Source organism: Pantherophis guttatus, chromosome 2, assembly GCF_059756535.1.
Source record: "Pantherophis guttatus breed Tessera chromosome 2, ASM5975653v1, whole genome shotgun sequence".
In the NCBI taxonomy this organism is placed as follows: Eukaryota; Metazoa; Chordata; class Lepidosauria; order Squamata; family Colubridae; genus Pantherophis; species Pantherophis guttatus.
The window spans coordinates 54,606,042-54,626,448 of NC_142064.1; the positions used below are offsets into that span (position 1 = coordinate 54,606,042).

General features: G+C 37.3%; 1 protein-coding gene across 6 annotated transcripts in view; it reads left to right on the plus strand.

Moving 5' to 3' along the window:
- The window catches only part of SNCAIP (synuclein alpha interacting protein), a 119,750-nt gene that overhangs the window by 77,529 nt on the left and 21,814 nt on the right, over positions 1 to 20,407 (plus strand). For 2 of the 6 annotated variants that reach the window (XM_087886007.1, XM_087886008.1), the window contains exons 1-5: positions 4,079 to 4,123; positions 5,379 to 6,226; positions 9,813 to 9,992; positions 14,567 to 14,680; positions 19,909 to 20,034. In XM_087886007.1, coding sequence (XP_087742133.1) covers positions 5,453 to 6,226; positions 9,813 to 9,992; positions 14,567 to 14,680; positions 19,909 to 20,034 — 1,194 coding nt within the window. In that variant the 5' untranslated portion in view covers positions 4,079 to 4,123; positions 5,379 to 5,452. Of the gene's footprint in view, positions 1 to 4,078; positions 4,124 to 4,351; positions 4,511 to 5,378; positions 6,227 to 9,812; positions 9,993 to 14,566; positions 14,681 to 19,908; positions 20,035 to 20,407 lie in introns of those variants that run through there. The other 4 variants (XM_087886005.1, XM_034432837.3, XM_034432836.2 and 1 more) reach the window with 3 other exon arrangements.

The following is a 20,407-nucleotide window of genomic DNA, read 5'->3' on the forward strand; positions in this document are numbered from 1 at the left end:
ATTAAATCAGTTTCAACTGCTTTTCTTTTTTTAAAAAAAAGTATGAATGCTTGTTGTATGGATCTGTCTCTATATGTTTGGGGTGTGTGTGTGTGTGCGTGCGTGTGTGTGTGTGTGTGTGTGTGTGTGTGTGTGTGTATCTGAAAACCACTGTGGTATAGTGGTTACATTTTGGGACTAGGAGCAGGGGGACCCAAGTTCCTTCCCTCCCTTAGGGATGGAAACTGACTAGGTAACTTTGGGCCAATCAATTTCTTTTAGTCTTAGTCTGGAAAGTCCAAAAACATTGATTTAGCAACCTGATCTGGGTGGTAGATTACTGTCCATAACCCTTCAATGAATAGGTCTTAATCTATTTCAGTGGATTTACTTGGGATGATGATTATCATAATTAGGGCACATTATTTAGCATGGTATTGCTGAAAACTTGCAATATCCATTCAGAAGATAATTTCTTTTACACTGTTTGCTTCTTTATAAGGAATTGTGAAACATTTCCATTTCAAATTGCTTCTCAGCCTAAGGACCAATAATTCTTAACCCATCACTTTCTCTTCACATCCCCCCCCAAAAGTAACCCTTTGAGGTAGGTTGGACCAAGAGAAAAACCAAACCCATATCATTCAGTGAGCTTCCTTGGACTTGAACCCAGGTCTTCCCAGCACTGGTCCAGCACTTGAAGCACCACACTACCCTGACTTCAATGTCTAGTCAACTTCAAAACATGATTTGTAAGATGATTAATCATGCTAAATTACAATTAAACTAAAATATAAGCAGAAACTTCCAGTCTTTTTATGTTACTCTGGATATACCTATGTGTTCAAAGGCATTAGTTTCCATTCTGTCTCGCCTATAATTGTGCATCAAGATGGTAAATATATCTCACTGTGAGCAGCAAGTTTAACCTGCTCTATTATACCACAAGTGCAGGCTGACTGCCCTCCAGAAAAAAGGATCAAGGAGCTAGAGGCAGAATTGTATATACCTAGTCTGGTTCCCATGCACACACAGCACCTTTTAATTAGACTATATCTGGACATGTGACGGCATCACAAGAAGGAATACCGAGTCTCTCATCACATGGAAAGTCAGGTAGTGAGCCTTCTCAGGGACACTCACAGAATAATCTCCCCCCACCTCCAGAATTATTCTTGCTATAGATCAGGGTCATTTTTTATATTTCTAGTTCATAATTTGTATATTCAAAGATCAAAAGATGCTTATTTTCAGTTTCTTCAAGAAAAGATTTTATACACACACACACTCTTACGCATATATAAATAAATGCTAGGTTTTTTTCAAAATAATAATAATGATTTGCAGGAGTTCAGCAGGAAATTGCAGATTCAGAACTCCCAAAGACTAGTTATTTCCTTCTAGATTTTGCCTTTTGAAAGGCTAACAACTGTACTTGCAAAATTTTCATAGATAAGATGGCCAAATTTATGGCAAAGGAAGGATCAGCATATATTAGCAGTCCAAATAAATAAAGATAGATACACAATTGTTTTTTTTTACTTTGAAAAGCCACCTGTGTCTTTTAATAGGTGTACAATAAATAGATGTTCATAAAGTGAAGGTTTCTTTGTCATAGAGTCAGTAGGCAGAAAGAAAAAGTAGAGAATACACGTTTATTTTATTTACTGTACCTTCAAGTCAGTTATTGACTTCTGAGGGCTGCTGCAGTAGCCCCTGAAGTTTTCTTGATGAGGTTTTTCAGAAGTGGTTTGCCATTGCCTCTTTCCTAGAGCTGAGAGTGACTGGCCCAGGGACATGCAGCTGCTGGAATGAGACAACTCTCCACTGCCACCTCAACACTGTCACCTTTCTGCAGTCACCTCATTGTGGCCAACTCGCTGCATGACACCTTGCCCCAGCCAACTTGCCATGAGAACATGCCAGGGGTGGGCTTAAAATTTTTTAGCAAGGGGTTCTCTGCCTGTTTGCTGGGTGGGTGTGGCCTAATCAGCCTCTTGGACTACAGTGGGGGGTTGTTGCCCTCCCTGGTCTCCGGAGGCTTTCGTCGAGCCTCCAGGAGGGTGAAAACAGCCTCCCCAGGCTCCAGAGGCCCTCTAGAGGTTCCCCTTTCCAAACCTCCAGTAGGCCCATTTTTCGCCTTCCCCAAGCCTCCATGCGCGCCCTGAACTTACCTGCATCCAAAACAGGCTGTATGGGGACTCCTGGGAGGGGAGGGGAGGGGTGGGCAGGGCCAGCCAGGAGTGGGATTTGGGGAGTCTCTGAACTGTACAGAATCATAGCTAGAGGTTCTCCTGAACCCCTGTGAACCCCCAGCAGCCCACCCCTGGAACAACCCCATGGCCCTGGGCCTTCTGCTTTGGTTTCCAAAGCTGGCCTGGCTTAAGTGAGGCAAAAGTTCCCACCAGCCTGCACTCCTTCTCTGAAGGCTTCCTCACCTCACTTTCTAGCACTGCCCATCTATGGGCTGAGCCAAACTCACTGTTCTGCACGCACGCACGCGCACACACACACACACATTCTGAGCTTGAAGACTTTTATCTGCATCTGAGTTAGCAACCTGCCAGTCATGCTCTAGCATGGGGAGAAAGATCGCTCCTTTGACATACTGCACTGGACCCTGGTGGCTTCTGGGTGGGGAGAGGGGCAAACAAGGACAGGGCAACTCACTCCTGACAGCAAAAGGTGGGCTAAGCAGGAATCATTGTTCCAGGCTGGATAAGTGGGAAGAGCCTTTGTGGCAAAGTTGGGAGCGAATCCCGTCATCCTTCCTGCTTGCCCCTCTCCCCACCTGGGAGCTGTCAGGGTTCAGCGCAGCACACCAAAGGAGAGGTCCTTCTCCCCAGTTACAATTAGCTGTTTGCAGCTCAGATGCATATAAAAGTCCCTAACCTTGGAATGGTGTGTGTGTGTGCTCTTGCATGATGCCTTAACCACCATACCAAACTAGCTCTCAGATGATACATGTGATTCTATGAAAGTGCTTTAGGCAAAGAAAGTTAAAGTAATTTCTATGAATAGTTACTTAGAATCTTAAAGCAATGCCTAGAAATGTCTTATTTTATAGACAAATTTTTGAAAAGGAGTAAATAGTTTTTTAAATGAATGAATAAAATATTATGCTCTTTACCCTAAACTATAATGCATTTCAGTTTTAATCTAGTCACAGTGCTTTATGAACTATAGTTTATGGTAAAGTATATTGGGAAAAACCAGCCATTGTAACAAATGCTAGCTCAGGGGTCCCCAAACTTGACAGCTTTAAGACTTGTGGACTTCAACTCCCAGAATTCTCCAGCCAGCTATGCTGAGAGCTGAAGTCCACAAGTCTGAAAGCTGCCAAGTTTGAAGACCTCTGCCCTAGCTTAACCAATAGATGAAAGTACTTGGGTCTGTGAAGCTCATAGTATGGAAGAGCAGTAATAACTCAAGAAGTGAAGTTCCATTCTCTCAAATGCTTCTCTTCCCAAGGCTTTTTAACTGCCTTTTTTTTGTCAGTTCAACATTCTTTCTTATATTACATAATCAGAAAGTTTACTGGATTAATTAAATCGTTAATTGTCATTGATTGTTGCTGATAGAACTTGTCAGTGTGTTATTTCACATAGATTTTAGCTTTAGTATAAATTATTAGTCTATATTTTAATTATATTTTATTCAAACTCAGTTATTGTTTTTTCTCTATAAACTTGTATAAAATTTACCTGCTGACTGAGAATGACTATACTCTTAGGCAATTGTAAAAAAAAATACTAACCCTTCCACAATTATGAAATCAAAGAAGTAAATTCATCTTTTTCTTTTATTTTTCCTGAACAAAGTTCATAGTACCTTGGAGATGAATTCTGCAGAACATATTTATCTATTAATTCGAAACTGTTAGGTTTGACTTACACCATTGAAAAGGGACTTAAGTTTGGAAATATGGAATGGGACTTTTATTATTATCTAGTTTCATTTATTTTAGGCATGACTAACACTAATATCTATACAATATATTCAATTATATTACTTTCTATATTTAGTTTCCTTTCTTTTACTATCAAAAAGGTGTTGAATTCATTATATATAATTATCTTGTCTTATTTTCACAGCAAAGTTCTGAATCTGGCTATTCGGAAAGATGGTAACTTGCCTTAAAAAAGTAAATTGATACTTCTTATATACTGACACATTTGATAAATCATAAAGTTATGTAGACTAGGGTCTTATTTATCAGACAGGTGAAATGTTATTCTCAGTATAAATTTGACAGGCTGTCTTAACACCAGAAGTTCTTTTTGATTAGTCAAATATTCTAAAATATGAAATATTAATTTTACCTTTAAAAGTGATGAAGAGTTAAGTGCAAACTAACAAAGTATTGATGCCTTGTCACATCTATTTGCCTAGATCCTTATGTCAAAAAAAGTGTTTTCAACAGTGTTGGACAGAATTCGTTTTTACAAAGCTGAAGAGGTTTCTGTCAGAAAAGAACAGCTGGGAAACATGTGGTATCCATTCCCTCTATCACTTGGAAAAAATTTCACATGTAAATAAAGCCTTCATAAACGTGTTGCCCTTTGAACTCAAGATTGTACACAATATACAAATAACGTCTAAAATGAATGAGATCTAGGATAACACTGAAGCTGCATCTTGTTGATGGAGTAATAAATACTATCAAGTTATATATCATTGTAAATGCTTTTGGAGCCATAGTAACAAGTCTAATCAGTTTCTGGTTTTAAATATGTAGTTTTTTTCTGTTTGGTCTGCAAACAATTTTATTCCAATTGCTTCTTCAAAAATTATGTTTCTCAGAGACGCTGCACATGAGTGCAAAACAGTTGCAAATTACTGTGCTAGTCCTGCATGTTAAATGTGACTTATAAGATGAAGTTCACAATATTCTCAATTTTCATTTCTAACTATACCACTTTCAGACTAAAAGCAAATATTGCTATGATAGTATCTACTGATTTTAACATTTTATCCTATGCCTATTTTCAAAAAAACTGTAATGTCTTCCACTATCACTTGCTCCCATATACATTGAATCCTCTCATTTCTTTTCAAACTATCACCATTATATTCCGGGGGGTGGGGAGGAGAAAAATTCAGAATATTTCAAGTAACAATGTATTTTTTTTTCTATTTTATTCAAGTCTAAATGCTATTCTTTTGCCCGTAACTTAAATTATTAACATTATTACTTCCTTTGCAATTTAGATCTAATTCTTGCTTACAAACATATATTTATGAAGATTATAAAGGTAGTTAAGAAAACCTTTCCACGGTATTTTGCTTAAGGATAATTCTATTTTCTGGAGTTTTTGTTCAAAGTTTGCAGGATAATAAAGCAGGAGCAACAAAATGATAGAAGAGGGTTCATTCTAAATTGTCTTTGTGTCTTCTAGTATCCACCACAAACTGGAGCTCAGGAGTTTCAACACTCCTTGGAAACACACAAAAACCAACAGGCATTGCAGACATGTACAGCAAATTCAGACCAGTAAAGAGGGTATCACCACTTAAGCACCAACCGGAAAGCTCTGAAAACAATGAGAGTGATGACCAAAAGAATCAAAAGGTGGACTGCAAGAAAGGCGATGACTCTCCATCCATGACTCAGAATGATGATCAAACTCCAGATAATGGCGACAGCCTAAAAACTAAATGTGTTGAAGCTGGAGTTTTGCTCGGTGAGCTGGAGCACTATGACTTGGACATGGATGAAATTTTGGATGTGCCTTATATTAAATCAAACCAGCAGCTTGCCGCTTTTACAAAGGCAGCTCCTGAGAAAAAGATTTTGAATGTGTATTCAACACTGAATGGTCTTAGCAGCAAGTCCGGCCCTGTAGGGGACACTGAAAAGGCCCCAACAGGAACAACACAGTTCTGTGTTCTGTCCCCTGTGAAAGGCTCTCAGTTGAAAAAAGCACAGTCCATTGTCGCTGATCAGCATAAGCAATTAGTAGAAGAACATGAGTTTCCACAACCACTCGTTAAAAGTGGTTCAGTCCATGAACCTGAAGCCCACAGCAAGGGCTTCCTCAATAGGACTTCTGCTGATAAAATGGAAAAGTCTGTATCCCACTGCCAGTTGAGGACTTTCCATCTGCAAGGTACTGAAAGCAAGCATGACAAACTGAGCAGCAGTGTGAACTGGAACAGTTCTGGAAATTCAGAAGAAAAGAATGAGGATGTGAAAAAAACTAAGAGCATCTTAAATATTGTGAAAGAGGGACAAATTTCACTTCTGGTAAGTTTTTAAAATAATTCATAAGGCACTCAAGATAAAACCCAAAATATACATTTTTCCCTCCTTGCATACAAATGATTTGTAATCTGCAAAATATACATTGATTGTAGCCTGCAGTGAAAATATCTTTTAAAAGGTTTATTTAGCGAGAGATATATTCTACCTTTGTAATTTACATGTAACTCTGTTTTTCAAATTGGTACAGTTTCAGTTGTTTAATTACTAACAGAATGAGTTCAATTTCTATTTAGAGGCCAGTGATAGAAACAGAGAGTCTTCTGTTTTGTTCTAATTATTATTCAGGAGTGCTTATCCCAGCTTATTGCAACAGCTTTCATGAACAGGAGTTCACACAGAAGCCTCCATTGGCCTCTAACCCACACAAAGAGTCCCAGCTTTATGATCAGACATGAAAAAATGCATTTCCAAAGTAACAGTACGCAAGTGAATAAGGTTGATGTAAGGAAAACAAGTTTTGTGTGCACTGTTCATTTTATACCTGGTTTTGCTTTGATTCCCCTAGACGATGTTTTCAAAAACAGTTCAGTTGTTAATTAGATTCAGCATAAAACAATAGATGCTATTACTTTATTAGACTGCAATTGTAAAAGCTGTGAGTTATTCTCTTCTCTGTGTTATTTGATACAGCTTGTCTGAATAAAAGTATTGAGTGTCACTAAGGACTAATCCTAACCATATCTCTTCAACTGAAGCCCTGGAATTCAGTGGGGCTTAGCTTAGTCCAATATCAGTATATTTTACAGCCTAAAGCTGTCAGTTATCTGAGTTTTCTTAATTACTGTCCCTTTTGCCTTTTCTCTTTCTATTTATTTATTCAGCCATTTAGTGTTTGTGAGCTTTTTTTTTTTTTCCTCTTTACAGTAAGATCAGTTGTGATACCTTAATTCACTGCTGAGCTTTCCCTGTTGGGATAAGCTGATGTTTTTGTGTCATATTATTACTGAAAAACTGAAGATGATGTTAATCCTAAAACAGTAATGGTGTCACTAAATTCTAATGCAACTGGCAAAAAATGCAGGATAGATGTTACAATCACAGAGTGGAATGAGCTTGTGCATTTATTTTTGCTTGATCTGATGAACTGGCAGACACAAAATAAATCCACACCATGTAGTGTTATATTGTTCTAAAGGAATCCCTTAGGAACAAGTGACTATTGTATTACACTAGATCAATATTCATCCTTGCCTAGACCAGCTCTGCCTTCAAAAAATGAGTGGCATTATACAATTAATTTTTGGTCTTATGTCTCACCAGCCTAGAAGGAAACACTGTTTTTTTAATCCTCTAGGGCATTCCAATTATTTTCTGTCTTGTCTTTGAAGAGTTATAGATGGTTATATGTGGACACATGATATTGGACATTGAATCCCAAGCTCTAATTCACTATTTCCAATCTTTTGATGATGCTTTTTTCACACTGTTCATAAGGCTAGTTCCATTGATTCTTTAGATACTTCGACATGACTGTTACCTTAACAGTTAATTATTCTGATATATATGGAACTGCCTTATAAAAGCTGTAACATTGTAGCAAATTATGCAGATCTAAATATTTCTGGTATTGTCTGCTACAAAGGGAAAAATCAATACAGAGAGCCTTTAATTATTTTTGAAGCCAGGGTTCAAAGAACCTATGTGTAAGAAAAAAATAAATAAATAGTTGTAGCCATATTGATCTATCTGGAAAAAAACACTGTTTCCTTAGCTTTCTTTATTAGAATCATTCAAAATAATGTGTGAAAGCTTTCTAGTTTTTAGGAATGTTTCAATAGGTCAGGTGTTTTAAAAACCAAATGATGGAGAGAAGCCAGTTAGGGAACTTTGAAGTTCAGAATCAGTTTGATTGTGGTGAATGTTGATTAAATTGTTAATTGTAGTTGGTAGTTGCAATAAATGTTAGGCTTCATCTAATATTAGAAATAATATATTACATGGAGAATTCGAAAATGTTCTGTCTGCTTTGTTGTCATTTTATTGCTCCTAAAAAGGATATTGTGCAGATGCGGTTTGGATTTTGTTTGTACAGTACAAGAAATTCTTAAATCTATGTCAGATAGACAATAAGATTTGGTTGGAGAGGAGAAAATGCTATACATGGAAAATACACCATTTGGTCTTTTCTAACTTTGCCAGCTCACATTAGAGTCTTTTGGAAGATTTAAATCTGCAAAATTAGGGCATTATTTCTTTCATTTATTAAACTTATACCCCACTGTAGTCAATTGACTGTCAGCAGCTTCCAAGTTATATAATAAAGTAGCAATTAAATGAATATCAGTGATGGTAAAAATGCAAAAAGAATTTAAAATGGTGTAATACAGTAGATTAAGAATGCACCCTCTGAAATAATTTGGTTTTCAATAATGTCTTAAAAGTCAGCAAAGAGAGGATAAGTCTAAGGGACATTCCAGAACACAGAAAACCAGTTCAGCATCCTTCACATTCTGGAACATAGGGTATACACAAATAAAACGACAATTATACAAAGTATTACAAAAACAGTTTTCTAATCCATGTATAGTGTTTTGTTCTTAAAATTCTTACTGGACCATGCAGCCAAAACTCAGCAAACCCAGGATGAATTTCCTAGTGATTTTTACTGAAAAAAAAACATTAAGAAACATGATGTATTAAATCTTAAACAGATACGTTGTTTCGCTTTCAAAAGGTCCTAAAGGTCCTACTCCTTCATGTAGTTATAATATTATATCACAAGCCTGCAGCTTTTGAACACCAAGGGGTGGGGAGGGAGTAGAAATTTTCAAAAGTGTGGTTTTGGTCATTTAAAATTATCCATTCCTGGTCTGACTCTCATTAATAACTTCTAGAAATTAAAAAAAAAAGATGTATTTAAAATTCATAAATGAGTTATTATTCAATTACACGCAGGTAGTTCTCAACTTACACTGCTCGCTTAGCAACTGAAGGGGCTAGTCCAGGCAGACCTACCTGGGGTTACTTACAACTCAGATTTGAAGTTCCAGAGGTTGAGCCCCCCTCCTCCCCCCAATGTTCACGTGACTGTAGTTCAAGTGCTCAGCAACTGGGTCACATTTACACCTGTGTGCAATGTCCCATAGTTACATGACTGTGCTTATGATGGTTTTGTCAAAAAAAAACCACAACAGCATTTACTTCCAGTTTTTGGCAAAACCACACTCATAGCAAACAATCAGTTCACATAACAAACATGGCATTCCCGTAATGACTGTGGTGATCTGCTTAACGACAGATGCACAAAAGGTCATAAAATTGGGTTGTTCACATGACCAACCAACCCATTTTACAACTATCACAAGTTCTGACTGTGATGGACAGGCTCCATTACAGTTGTAACTTGAGGACTACCTGTATCAATATAAAAACATCCAATAAACAATCTGTATTTTCTAACATAACAAATTTAGGAGCAGCTAAGAAAGCTAACCTTGAAATGGTGTAGGGTCTCCTGCTTGGGTAGGGGGTTGGACTAGATGACCTACAAGGCCCCTTCCAACTCTGTTAATCTGTATGTTATCTGAATTAATGAATTAACGCTTCCAGTTTTTATCTTTTTGCACAGCCACACCTTGCAGCAGACAATCTGGACAAAATCCACGATGAAAGTGGCAACAATCTTTTACATGTTGCAGCATCAAGAGGACATGCTGAGTGCTTACAGCATCTTACTTCTCTGATGGGTGAAGACTGCCTGAATGAGCGGAACAACGAACAGCTAACTCCAGCAGGCTTAGCAATAAAGGTAATATAAAGTTCTATGATGATATTTAAGAGATATGGTACCCATTTGTCAATAGACATTTGCTTAGACATAATAATATGGCCTGTATTATTGAATGAACCATAAGAATGAAATGAAAAACTGGTGTGAACATAAAAGTCTTCACTATACACACTATACACTATACACCAGCTGGTCCAGAACGCAGCAGCGCGGGTAGTGATGGGAGCAGCATGGCGCTCCCATGTAACACCGCTCCTGCGCGAGCTGCACTGGCTCCCGGTAGTCTTCCGGGTGTGCTTCAAGGTGTTGGTTATCACCTTTAAAGTGCTCCATGGCATAGGGCCTAGCTATCTTCGAGACCGCCTGCTGCTACCGACGACCTCCCAGCGACCCGTGCACTCCCACAGAGAGGGCCTCCTCAGGGTGCCATCAGCCAAACAATGTAGGCTGGTGACCCCCAGGGGGAGAGCCTTTTCTGTGGGGGCACCTACCCTCTGGAATCAGCTGCCCCCAGAGATAAGGAGAATCCAAGACCTCAGTGCCTTCCGCCGTGCCCTTAAAACCCACTTTTTCCAGCAAGCCGGGCTGGTTTAGGAAGAAATTTTTTAAATTTTTAAATGTTTAATTGGTTTGTGGTTTTTTAAATTTTGGGCCAAATTTATATAGATTTTAATTGTTTTTAATATTTGTATTTCATGTTTTTAATTCTGGCTGTGCACCGCCCTGAGTCCTCAGGGAGAAGGGCGGTATATAAATTGAAAATAAATAAAATAAAATAAAATAAAAAATATAATTGTGCTTTTTAAAAAAGGGAAGTGTGGAGAATTGGAAAATATCACAAAATATCAAGATCTGAAAATAAAAATTGAAATGTTATGGCATAAACTGACCATAGCGCTTCCAGTGATTATTGACACTTAGTAAAATCTTGAATGGTGCTTAGAAAATCTGTATATTGATAAAATTTCCATTTCTCAATTTCAAAAGGCCGTATTGCTTAGATCCATATATATATACTACATCGATATATTATGTTGTCCTAGGTTCTTGGGAAGAACTCAATGTGTATAAAGGCCAATGTTAGCTAAAGTACTGGCAGCTGTGACTTCACACTGATAGGAAGAAATAGTAATAATAAGTTAAGTAGAAAATCTGGCTCACGTTCATACTTTTCCTGATTAGGAATTCATTCATCTCAGCCCAGTTCCTGGGTGAATAGCTAAGTTTTAAAGCTTTTCAAAATGCCAATTGATAATTCATTGAAAGATCATTCCAAAGGACAGGCATAGCTAGAGAAAAGCCATACCTTCTGGGCAACCCTATTTCAAGGAAGGAATCCAAAATCTGCCTGCCTTTTAGAATGGGTGGGACCAGTAGATATCCTTGGATAGAAGTGGTCCCACAAATAATCAGGTCCTGTCAGCAGTGGGTTTCAGAAATGCTTACCACCGGTTTGCCGAGCGCACATGCACTTGCTTTGTGTGCACGACTTCCATGCATGCACTTTGCTCTCATGCTTGCCTTCCGCGCATGCACCCGGTCTTCCGTACATGTGCTTTGCTCACTTGTGTGCCTTCTGTGCATGCGTCCAGCCTCGAAAACATGACTAAATAAGATAGCATTATGTCCGGGCGGTAGGCAGTGGGTGGGCCCACTCACAGTCGCCGCTACCGGTTCGCCCGAACCAGTGCGAACCGGCAGAATACCACCTCTGGGTCCTATGCCAGATAGGGCTATTCTAGTTGATGATCAGTACCTGGAATGGCAACCAGAAATTAATGGAGAGTTAGTCTAGTCGTTTTCATTCTTCAAGAAACAAAAAAGGACCACTTGGCACCATTTTGCCAATTGCCTCAAAGTGGCAATTTGTGGAAAGGAAGCACTGGAACATTGCAGGAAGGTGTTGCAAATGGTGTATAATCATGCCGGCTGTATGACTACAACAACATCCTCGGACAATGCGGGCTTCCTCTGCTAAGAAACAGAGGTCAGCACCATCCCCTAGAGACAGACACAAGTTGACAGGAGAAACCTTTGCCTTTACCTTTTTACTGAAAACAAGGACAATATGAACATATAAAGGCACAAATACTGTCAAATGGCCAGCAGTTAAGACAATGACTTGTGCACAATGAGGAAGAGCCAGCCTTCAACTTGCTGCTCTGTGGCCTTTATTACCATTGAGTGTTTCTCTTCTCTGAGAAACTATTGCTCTTTAGCAATAGTGCTCACTGAACCAAGCACAAAAAAATTAATACAAAATTAATTTGAAAACCACAATGTAGGATTACTCAAATAAATAATTCATATTATGTTCAAAGAATTTTACCCCTACATAAGCTTGTATAAGAATGCAGCCTTAGGTTACAAACCAATGTACGCTTACTAGTTTTATTGAACTCACGGATAAATTTATGCAGAAATACTAGTGTGTAATACACACTTAATTTGGAGAGGGGTCTGTATACTTACCCTTTTTACCCTAAAATAAGACATGCCCTGATAATAAGTCCAATCGGGCTTTTGAGTGCATGCACTAAAATAAATCTCCCCTGAAAATAAGTTCTCCCCGAAAATATTTAAATGTATGCACAGTCGGTCCCCGCCATTTCCTCTGGTTTCTTCCACACACCCCAAAATAATAAGACCTCCCCGAAAATAAGGCCAAGTGCTTATTTCGGGGTTCAAAAAAATATAAGACAGGGTCTTATTTTCGGGGAAACACGGTAGTAGAGTATTATTTTCAAGTACTGTAATTGTACATTATAGGAGCATTAAATTAAAATACTTTATTAGCAAGTAAGGCTAATAAACCAGCTTCTGCTTCAAAATGACTAAGTAGAATATCTAGAAAGACACAGGTATCCTGTCTTTGAATCGCTTCTAAGACAGTTGCAATTTATGACTATGAAATGAAGAATAAGCTATGTTATAGGTACATGCAGAGTATAATTAGGAGATCCACCAAAAAGATTTCAATTTAATGTTTTCATTAAATTGCCAATAGATGGGCTTTATGGTTTCTTGATCTTATATTTGCATAAGAGTTGCCAGTGGTGGAGAGATATAAACATATACCCATCATTTGTGCAGCTCAGCTGCATTATGATTCAGCCCTTATCTAGTAATCAATCTCCAAAATTACTTTTTGCAATACACATAGCTCTTGGGAGGGGGAGGACATCTTTAATGTTTTTATTGGATCTTAATGTTCTTTAAATATATTATATTTTGTTTAATTGCTGTATTGTCTGTCTTCATTACAGTACTTTACAAAACAGACATAGTAGTCTTCTTCAGCTGCAGAAGTTTCATTCTAACATGGTCCTTCTGTGTATGCTGTTATATTTTACAAGTACTCAGCAATACTATAAAATATAATTTTTCTTGTATTTCATAGCTGTCAGCTGACATTTTTCCAGAAGAAATGTGTTATTTTTTCAATGCATTAGTATGCATGTCTACTAAGAAATAAATCCTTTGGACTTCAGCGAGACTTGCTGCCAGATAAGCATACAAAGGAATATAGCTCTTTTCTTGTTCTTATATGCCTGCTAGGTTTTGAAAGAGTATGTTTATTTTCATGAGCTAATGCGAGAAGCCTTTAATATCTAAGATGTCTTAGTTTTAAATGTTGCACATTGAAATAAAGATGTATAAGAAGTACTTATTTCTTTTTGTTTATCCTTATTTATACAATCACACTGAAAAAAGCTTTAAATTTTATCCAAAAAGTAACCTATTTTCATAAACCTGCTGCAGGATATCCTTGCATCATAGAGTCATAGTAGTGTCACCTAACATGGGACTGATATTAAAAGTATGTGGAAAAATGCTATAAATATATAATGAGCATGCTCTAACCCTGGTTATGAGTCTTATTTTTGCTAGAATATCAAGATTAAAAACACAGTTGTCTAACCCTTTGATTTCTCTAACAACAGACCCCATAATCAAAATCAGAAAAATTGGAAAAAAGTCAAGCTGTGGAGAAATACAGCAGTTATTTTGGGTCTGAAATACACCCTTACCAGCTAGAACTATTGTTTCCTTTTGTATTAACAATTAATATCCTATGATCTATTATCTTCTTCTCCCTCAAAATCTGCATTTTATTAAACAATGTCAATTTCATGTTTAAATTATTTTTAATATTAACATTATGAATTGGGATAAAATGGTGCTTCCAGAGTTGTTAGAACTAGCAGCCATCCTGTCTGGGAAATGTGGGAACTGTAGTCCTAAACATCTGGGAAGCAGCAGTGATTGCTAAGAGTTTGCGTGAAATAAATATATATTTACAGAAGAATTCTTACAAGCATGCCATCAAGGAAACACTGATGCATTCAAGACTATTTTAATTCTTAGGCCACTTAGAGGCAAATGATGTTTGCACAGCAGAAATGACTCATAAATTGTAAATAAGTCTGCAGTCAGTGCCATTATGATAATAAGCACATAAGAAAGCAGCCTGGCGTGTGAACTATCAGGGCAGATATTTATTTGTGTATGTTTGAGTTTGTGATGATGGTATGCTTACAAATAAGCAGAACTGGGAGAAAAAAAGTCTTCCTTTTCTTTCTTTTCCTTAGAATGGTCAGCTGGAGTGTGTGCGATGGATGGTGAGTGAAACAGAAGCTATTGCAGAATTGAGTTGCTCTAAGGACCACCAGAGTCTTATCCACTATGCCGGATGCTATGGACAGGTACAGAAAGACATATATCATATACATGTGTATATAAAATAATTGATTCAGGCTGCCCTCTCTACATTATATATTCTGCTTATCCATAAAAATAGGAACTTTAGAGTAATATCTGTTCCAAAGATGGATTTTTTTCCCCTGAGTACAGGTAGTCTTTGTCCTACAACAGTTCATTTAGTGACTGTTCAAAGTTACAACAGCACTGAAAAAAATGGCTTACGACCATTTTTCACACTTATGACGGTTGCAGCATCCCCATGGTCACGTGATTTACATTCAGATGCTTTACAACTGACTCATATTTATGACGGTTGCAATGTCCCAGGGTCATATGATCATTGTTTGCAAACTTAGGCCAAGCAAAGTCAATAGATCAATGTCAAAGATTAACTCAACAACTGTGTTACTAATTCAACAACTGCAGTGATTCACTTACCAAATGTAGCAAGAAAAGTTGTAAAAAGGGGCAAAACTCACTGAACAAATTTCTCACTTAGCAATATAAATTCTAGGCTCAATTGTGGCCGTAAGTTGAGGACTAATTGTGCATTGTTTAATTGCATTTTATGCTAAGTGTGAAGGTTGAAATTGGCACAACAAGAGCAAGTGGTTTCCAAGTTTAAGAGAATCTTTACGTAAACACTCATCACCTGTGTCCCACAGTCATCAAAAGGAAAGGCAAGAATAAGACTCATAGATTGACTCTAACCTCTTTGAACTGCTGTAGGCAAGTCAACTGCTCTGTTTAAAGCTTTGCTCTTGTTTGCAATTAAGTTTCTAATCAAGCCAAGTCATGTCTGAGAATCGTCAGACAAATCAAGCTAAGAGTTGAATAAGGCAAATATCTGGAGAACTGAAATTTACTTTCAACCATGAAGTGAAACCTAAACGCAAAGTCCTTTTAAGTGTTAAGAACTGCAGAAATAAATGTAAAACAATTCTAACATGTAAGAATTGCAAGATACTTTTTAACATACTCAAAAGTTATTCACGCAAAAGATAACCCATATAAACATCAGAATTGGCTGCAGGTCAAGGGAAATATTTTTACAAGGAACTAGTATTTTTGAATGGTTTCAATACACAATTATTTCCTCTAGCACTTGGCACACATGATATCTGTTTTTTTTAGTAAATACTTCCTATGATAGGAAAGGTTTTTAAAAAGGGTGGGGGTAGCACAAAAGAATAGACCCCTTGATGTCAATGTTGCCCTGCAAAGCTTGCACAGGATGTTTTTTTGGGGGGAAAACTCTTGTCTTGCCTTAGTTCAAGGTCTGAATGCAGGAATATCCTTGAACCCAAAATTTTTCAGAAAGAGTAAAGGAGCCAGCTGGATCCTGGCCAGATGGTGACATCAGAAGGAGATGTAGATTGAGCACTTCTCCAATAATGTGTATCTTTAGACTGTGAAATATGTTAATAGCAAAAATGAGCCTTATTTATTTTTCAACTCTGTATGCCAAACAAACTGGCTCAACAAACACATCTTTGGTCTAAATAGATGGAAAGAAATCCTGTGTTTTATTTTAATGTACAAATGAGACCTGTTTGGTGGGTATGGAGTTCATCTTTAGCATTTTAAAATATATTTTTATACTTCTGCAAACCCCGGAATTCCTCTGAAATTGCTCAAATCTATTCCCACCCCCCACCCCGAGTGATCTCATTTTGGCACCTTTTTCATTGGCAACGTCTTCTTCAATTTGTTAGGAATGATTAATTCAAAAAGCTTAGATATGATAGTAGAAAACTGACAAATGGTCACTAAGTAAAAACTAGATTTTCTATCATAAAAGAATAGCTCTGAAGAAAAATTAACCTTGGATTACATAAGCATTTTTTTCAACATATAAATCTGTAAGAAGCATTCCATCTTAATCATATGGTTTCTGAATGGTCTTAAGTACTTGTTCCAATGAATATTTTTCAAAAATCTGTTGTTTGACTGATTACAGACTTTTGGTGTAACAATTTTAAACTATATTGATTAACTCATTGCTGTTCTCATAATCCAAACCAAATCAGCTTTCAGCTCTACCAAGTTTTTTTCAGGACTGTGTGTGCTGCAATACATTTTGTTCCTTTCTATATAATTCTATCTCTATATTTTATTATATGTCAACAACAACTGTTTTGCTTCAATAACACTTACACAGAATTTTATTACAATTTTACTAATCTCATTCTTCCATTGCTTTAAATGAATTTATCTGGGGGAAAAGTATAAGTTTCTTACAATTCACTGCCTTTATTTTGCCTGCTTCACTGATGATTTCCAGCAATCCTGGTTATTTGTCAGTTTGATCAATGCATAAATAAATTTCTATGATTTTATTTATTTACTATAATTCTGTATTGCTGAATCTGCTGAGGACTCATGGGAAATTCTAAATCTAAACATAGTTACAATATAAGAAGTAGAAAATATTAAGGATACTAAGAAAACTAAGAAAACTGAATATATCTTAATGAAATGTAGTAAATGTAAATAAAGAAACATATGCTAGCTTTCACAAATATTTGAAGGAATGTCTACACTTAGCTTCAGAAGCTCACTGGTTGACTTTGGGGCAAACACTCTCTCTCAACCCAACCCCATAAGGAAATTGTGGGGGGAAATGGGAGAAGAGATCATTATGCCTTTCTCCTTGAGGATCTGAACACAAGACAGGATATATATATATAAAAATAAATAACTTCCCAACAAGAAGATGAAATCAACAGTGGATCAATTACCAAGCAAAACAATAGACTTCTTTTATGGATGTGTTGAAGCAGAGGCTCTTGACAGGGGAATTTTAAATTGGATTCCATCAATGAGAAAGTGGCTGGCCTAAAAGGCGCCTTGCCATTCCATAATTTGAAGATATAGAATAATCATAATAACTATCTTTACTTAAATTAATTTTAATTAAGTATGATTTATATCAAATTTATTTTTTTGCTATGTCCGTGGCCATGTCTTTTTAGGAATGTGAAGCTTCAGCATACTACTTAGATACGAGGTAGGGTTTAAATATTTAAAACATAAATGTCATCAGAATTTGTGCATTTATTATTTATTTATTTATTTATTTATTTATTTATTTATTTATTTGTTTATTTATTGTATATCTCATCCATCTCACTTAGAAGCAAATCTAGGAGGTTTACGATAGAGTTAAAAACAGCAAGGTAAAGCATTCAATATTAAGATAAAAAATATTAACATTAAAATTACCAAAAGTAGCAAGGACGGGAGAAAAGTGCCCTCAGAGTGCAGTAGAAACTTTCCCTCAGTCCAATTATGACGAACTTTTTCAACACCAAATGATGAAAAGGGAGCATGTGTGCACAGCACCAAATGCCAAAAAGGGAGCACTTCACACACACACTTGTCAGGGCTGCGACCAGGAAGAGGAGCTGCCCAGAGGGCATGCACGCACTGGATAAGGTACTTCCGGTTTCCATTTCTGAAAGCAGAAGCAAGTCTTCCGGTTACTGCATGCAACGTGCATGCTCCCCCCAGAAAATGGAAGACCAGCTCTAGGCTTTCCTAGTGCAAGGCCAGGTACCGGGGCCTGGAGGCTCAGCGGGCTGAGATGGTCAGCCAGTTCCAGGCCATGATGCAGTCCCATTGGAACAAGGCCCTCTGGCTCTTTGCCTCCAGCAGCGCTTCCCTCCAGCCTTTGCCCAAAGCACCACACCAGGAGGTTGAAGCAGACCCCAAGTCGGAATTTCTGCTCCCCTCTGACCCACACAAAAGGACCCCAAAGGGGGAGACTCTGCAGCAACACAAATGTTCATTGCACATATCCGGCCCAGGAGCCGTAGTTTGAGGACCCCAGATTTACTGCAATATAAAAAATGCAAATACTTTTTCTCGCGGACCACCAAAATTTTCTCGTGGACCACCAATGGTCCACAGACCACCCGTTGGTGACCACTGCCTTAAAGGGCTTTAAAGGTAATAATCAACACCATGAATTGGATCCAGTAGCAAAAAGGCAACCAGTGCAGCTCACACAACAGCGGTGTTACATGGGTGACCCTAGGTGCCCCAAGAACTACTGTGCAGCTGCATTCTGTACCATCTGTAGCTTCTGAATCCTCTTCAAGGTTAACCCCATGTAGAGCACATTGCAATATCCAGTTCTAAGATGACAGGGGCTGAGAGCCTGAGCAAGGGGACTGATGATTCAGGAATATTTAGCCCATTAAGAAAATGTCTGCTTGTAATGGTAGTTTTCCAAATTGATCAAGATATAGAAAGTGTCTATGTAAACATCAAGCTTATTCATTGTCAATTAAAAGATTCAGCTGCTCACTACATCATAGGAATGCTGTTAGGCCTAAAATGCCTCTGACATAATGTATTGGCAGATAAATAGGTTCTAAGTGGGAAATAGTTCAGCTTCTAAAATTCTTGCAACACCATCCTTTTCTGCCATGAAAATGATTAATTTCAATTTGGGGTACCAAAGAGCTGGACATGCTGCCCCATGATATATTAATGTTGATCCTATTACTCCCAATATTTAATTATTCTTTTCATTTTAAAAGAAAAAAAACACACCAAAATGCTGAAAGGATATAACAGTAATCCAAATAGCCAAATATAAATAGACTAATTAGTTTAACAGATCATTATACAACATGTGTTGCAGTACAAATAGACAAATCATTATTTGTTATAACTGGAGAAAAACCATGTGTCATCAATAGACAGGTGCTAATAGCAATCTTAACTAATAGATAACACATGTTCACAATGCTATCTTGCATTTTTGTACGTTAAATCTTTATTGATAAATAGCCAATAGTTTTTATCTATTTCAAATATTTAATGCCAAGAAAATAATAGATATTTTAACTATATCAGCTTTGTTACATACTGTATCAAATATTTGCACACATATTTTAAAGTCAATCATCATAGATATATCACAAAACCTTATGCATATTTACTCGACATAGTTCAATAATGCTTACTCCCCATATAGAAAAGTTTCCAACTGTAGGATGAGTATTTAAAATTTATTAATACTCAATGGAACTTTAATAACATCTAACACTGGTTTTCTATGACCTAAAGATGCAACTGGTGTTAAATTCTTTTGTGCAGGTACTAGCTAAACATATTGTGTTATTTTATACATGTATATATCACACCACTTTAATTATCAATATTTACTGTGCATATTTTGTTCTTTACATAGTTTATAAAATGTGTCTTTTCCCTATAGGAAAAAATCCTTCTGTGGCTTCTTCAGTTTATGCAAGAGCAAGGGATTTCTTTGGATGAAATTGATCAGGATGGTAATAGTGCAGTACATGTGGCTGCTCAACATGGATACTTAGGATGTATACAGGTAAATAATCAAAATAGGAATAGGCCTGCCAAATCTGTGGCCTCCAGATGTTGCTGAGCTACAAATCCTAGGAGTCCCAACCAATATGGTGAGGGATGCTGGTAATTGACAGCAACATTTGGAAAGGCACAAATAACAGCATTGTGAAATATTGCTAACTTGAAACATATGATCTATTACATTGGATGACAGTTGATGTATGCTATGTTCTAGAACAGTGTTCCTCAACCTTAGCAAGATATATTGACTTTAAGGCAGGGGTGTCAAACTGGCGGCCTGTGGGCCAGATGCGTCACATGCAGGCACGCCCACTCCAACTCCACAAATGGGGAAACCGTCACAAAATATCACATAACGCAGCGAGTTTGACACC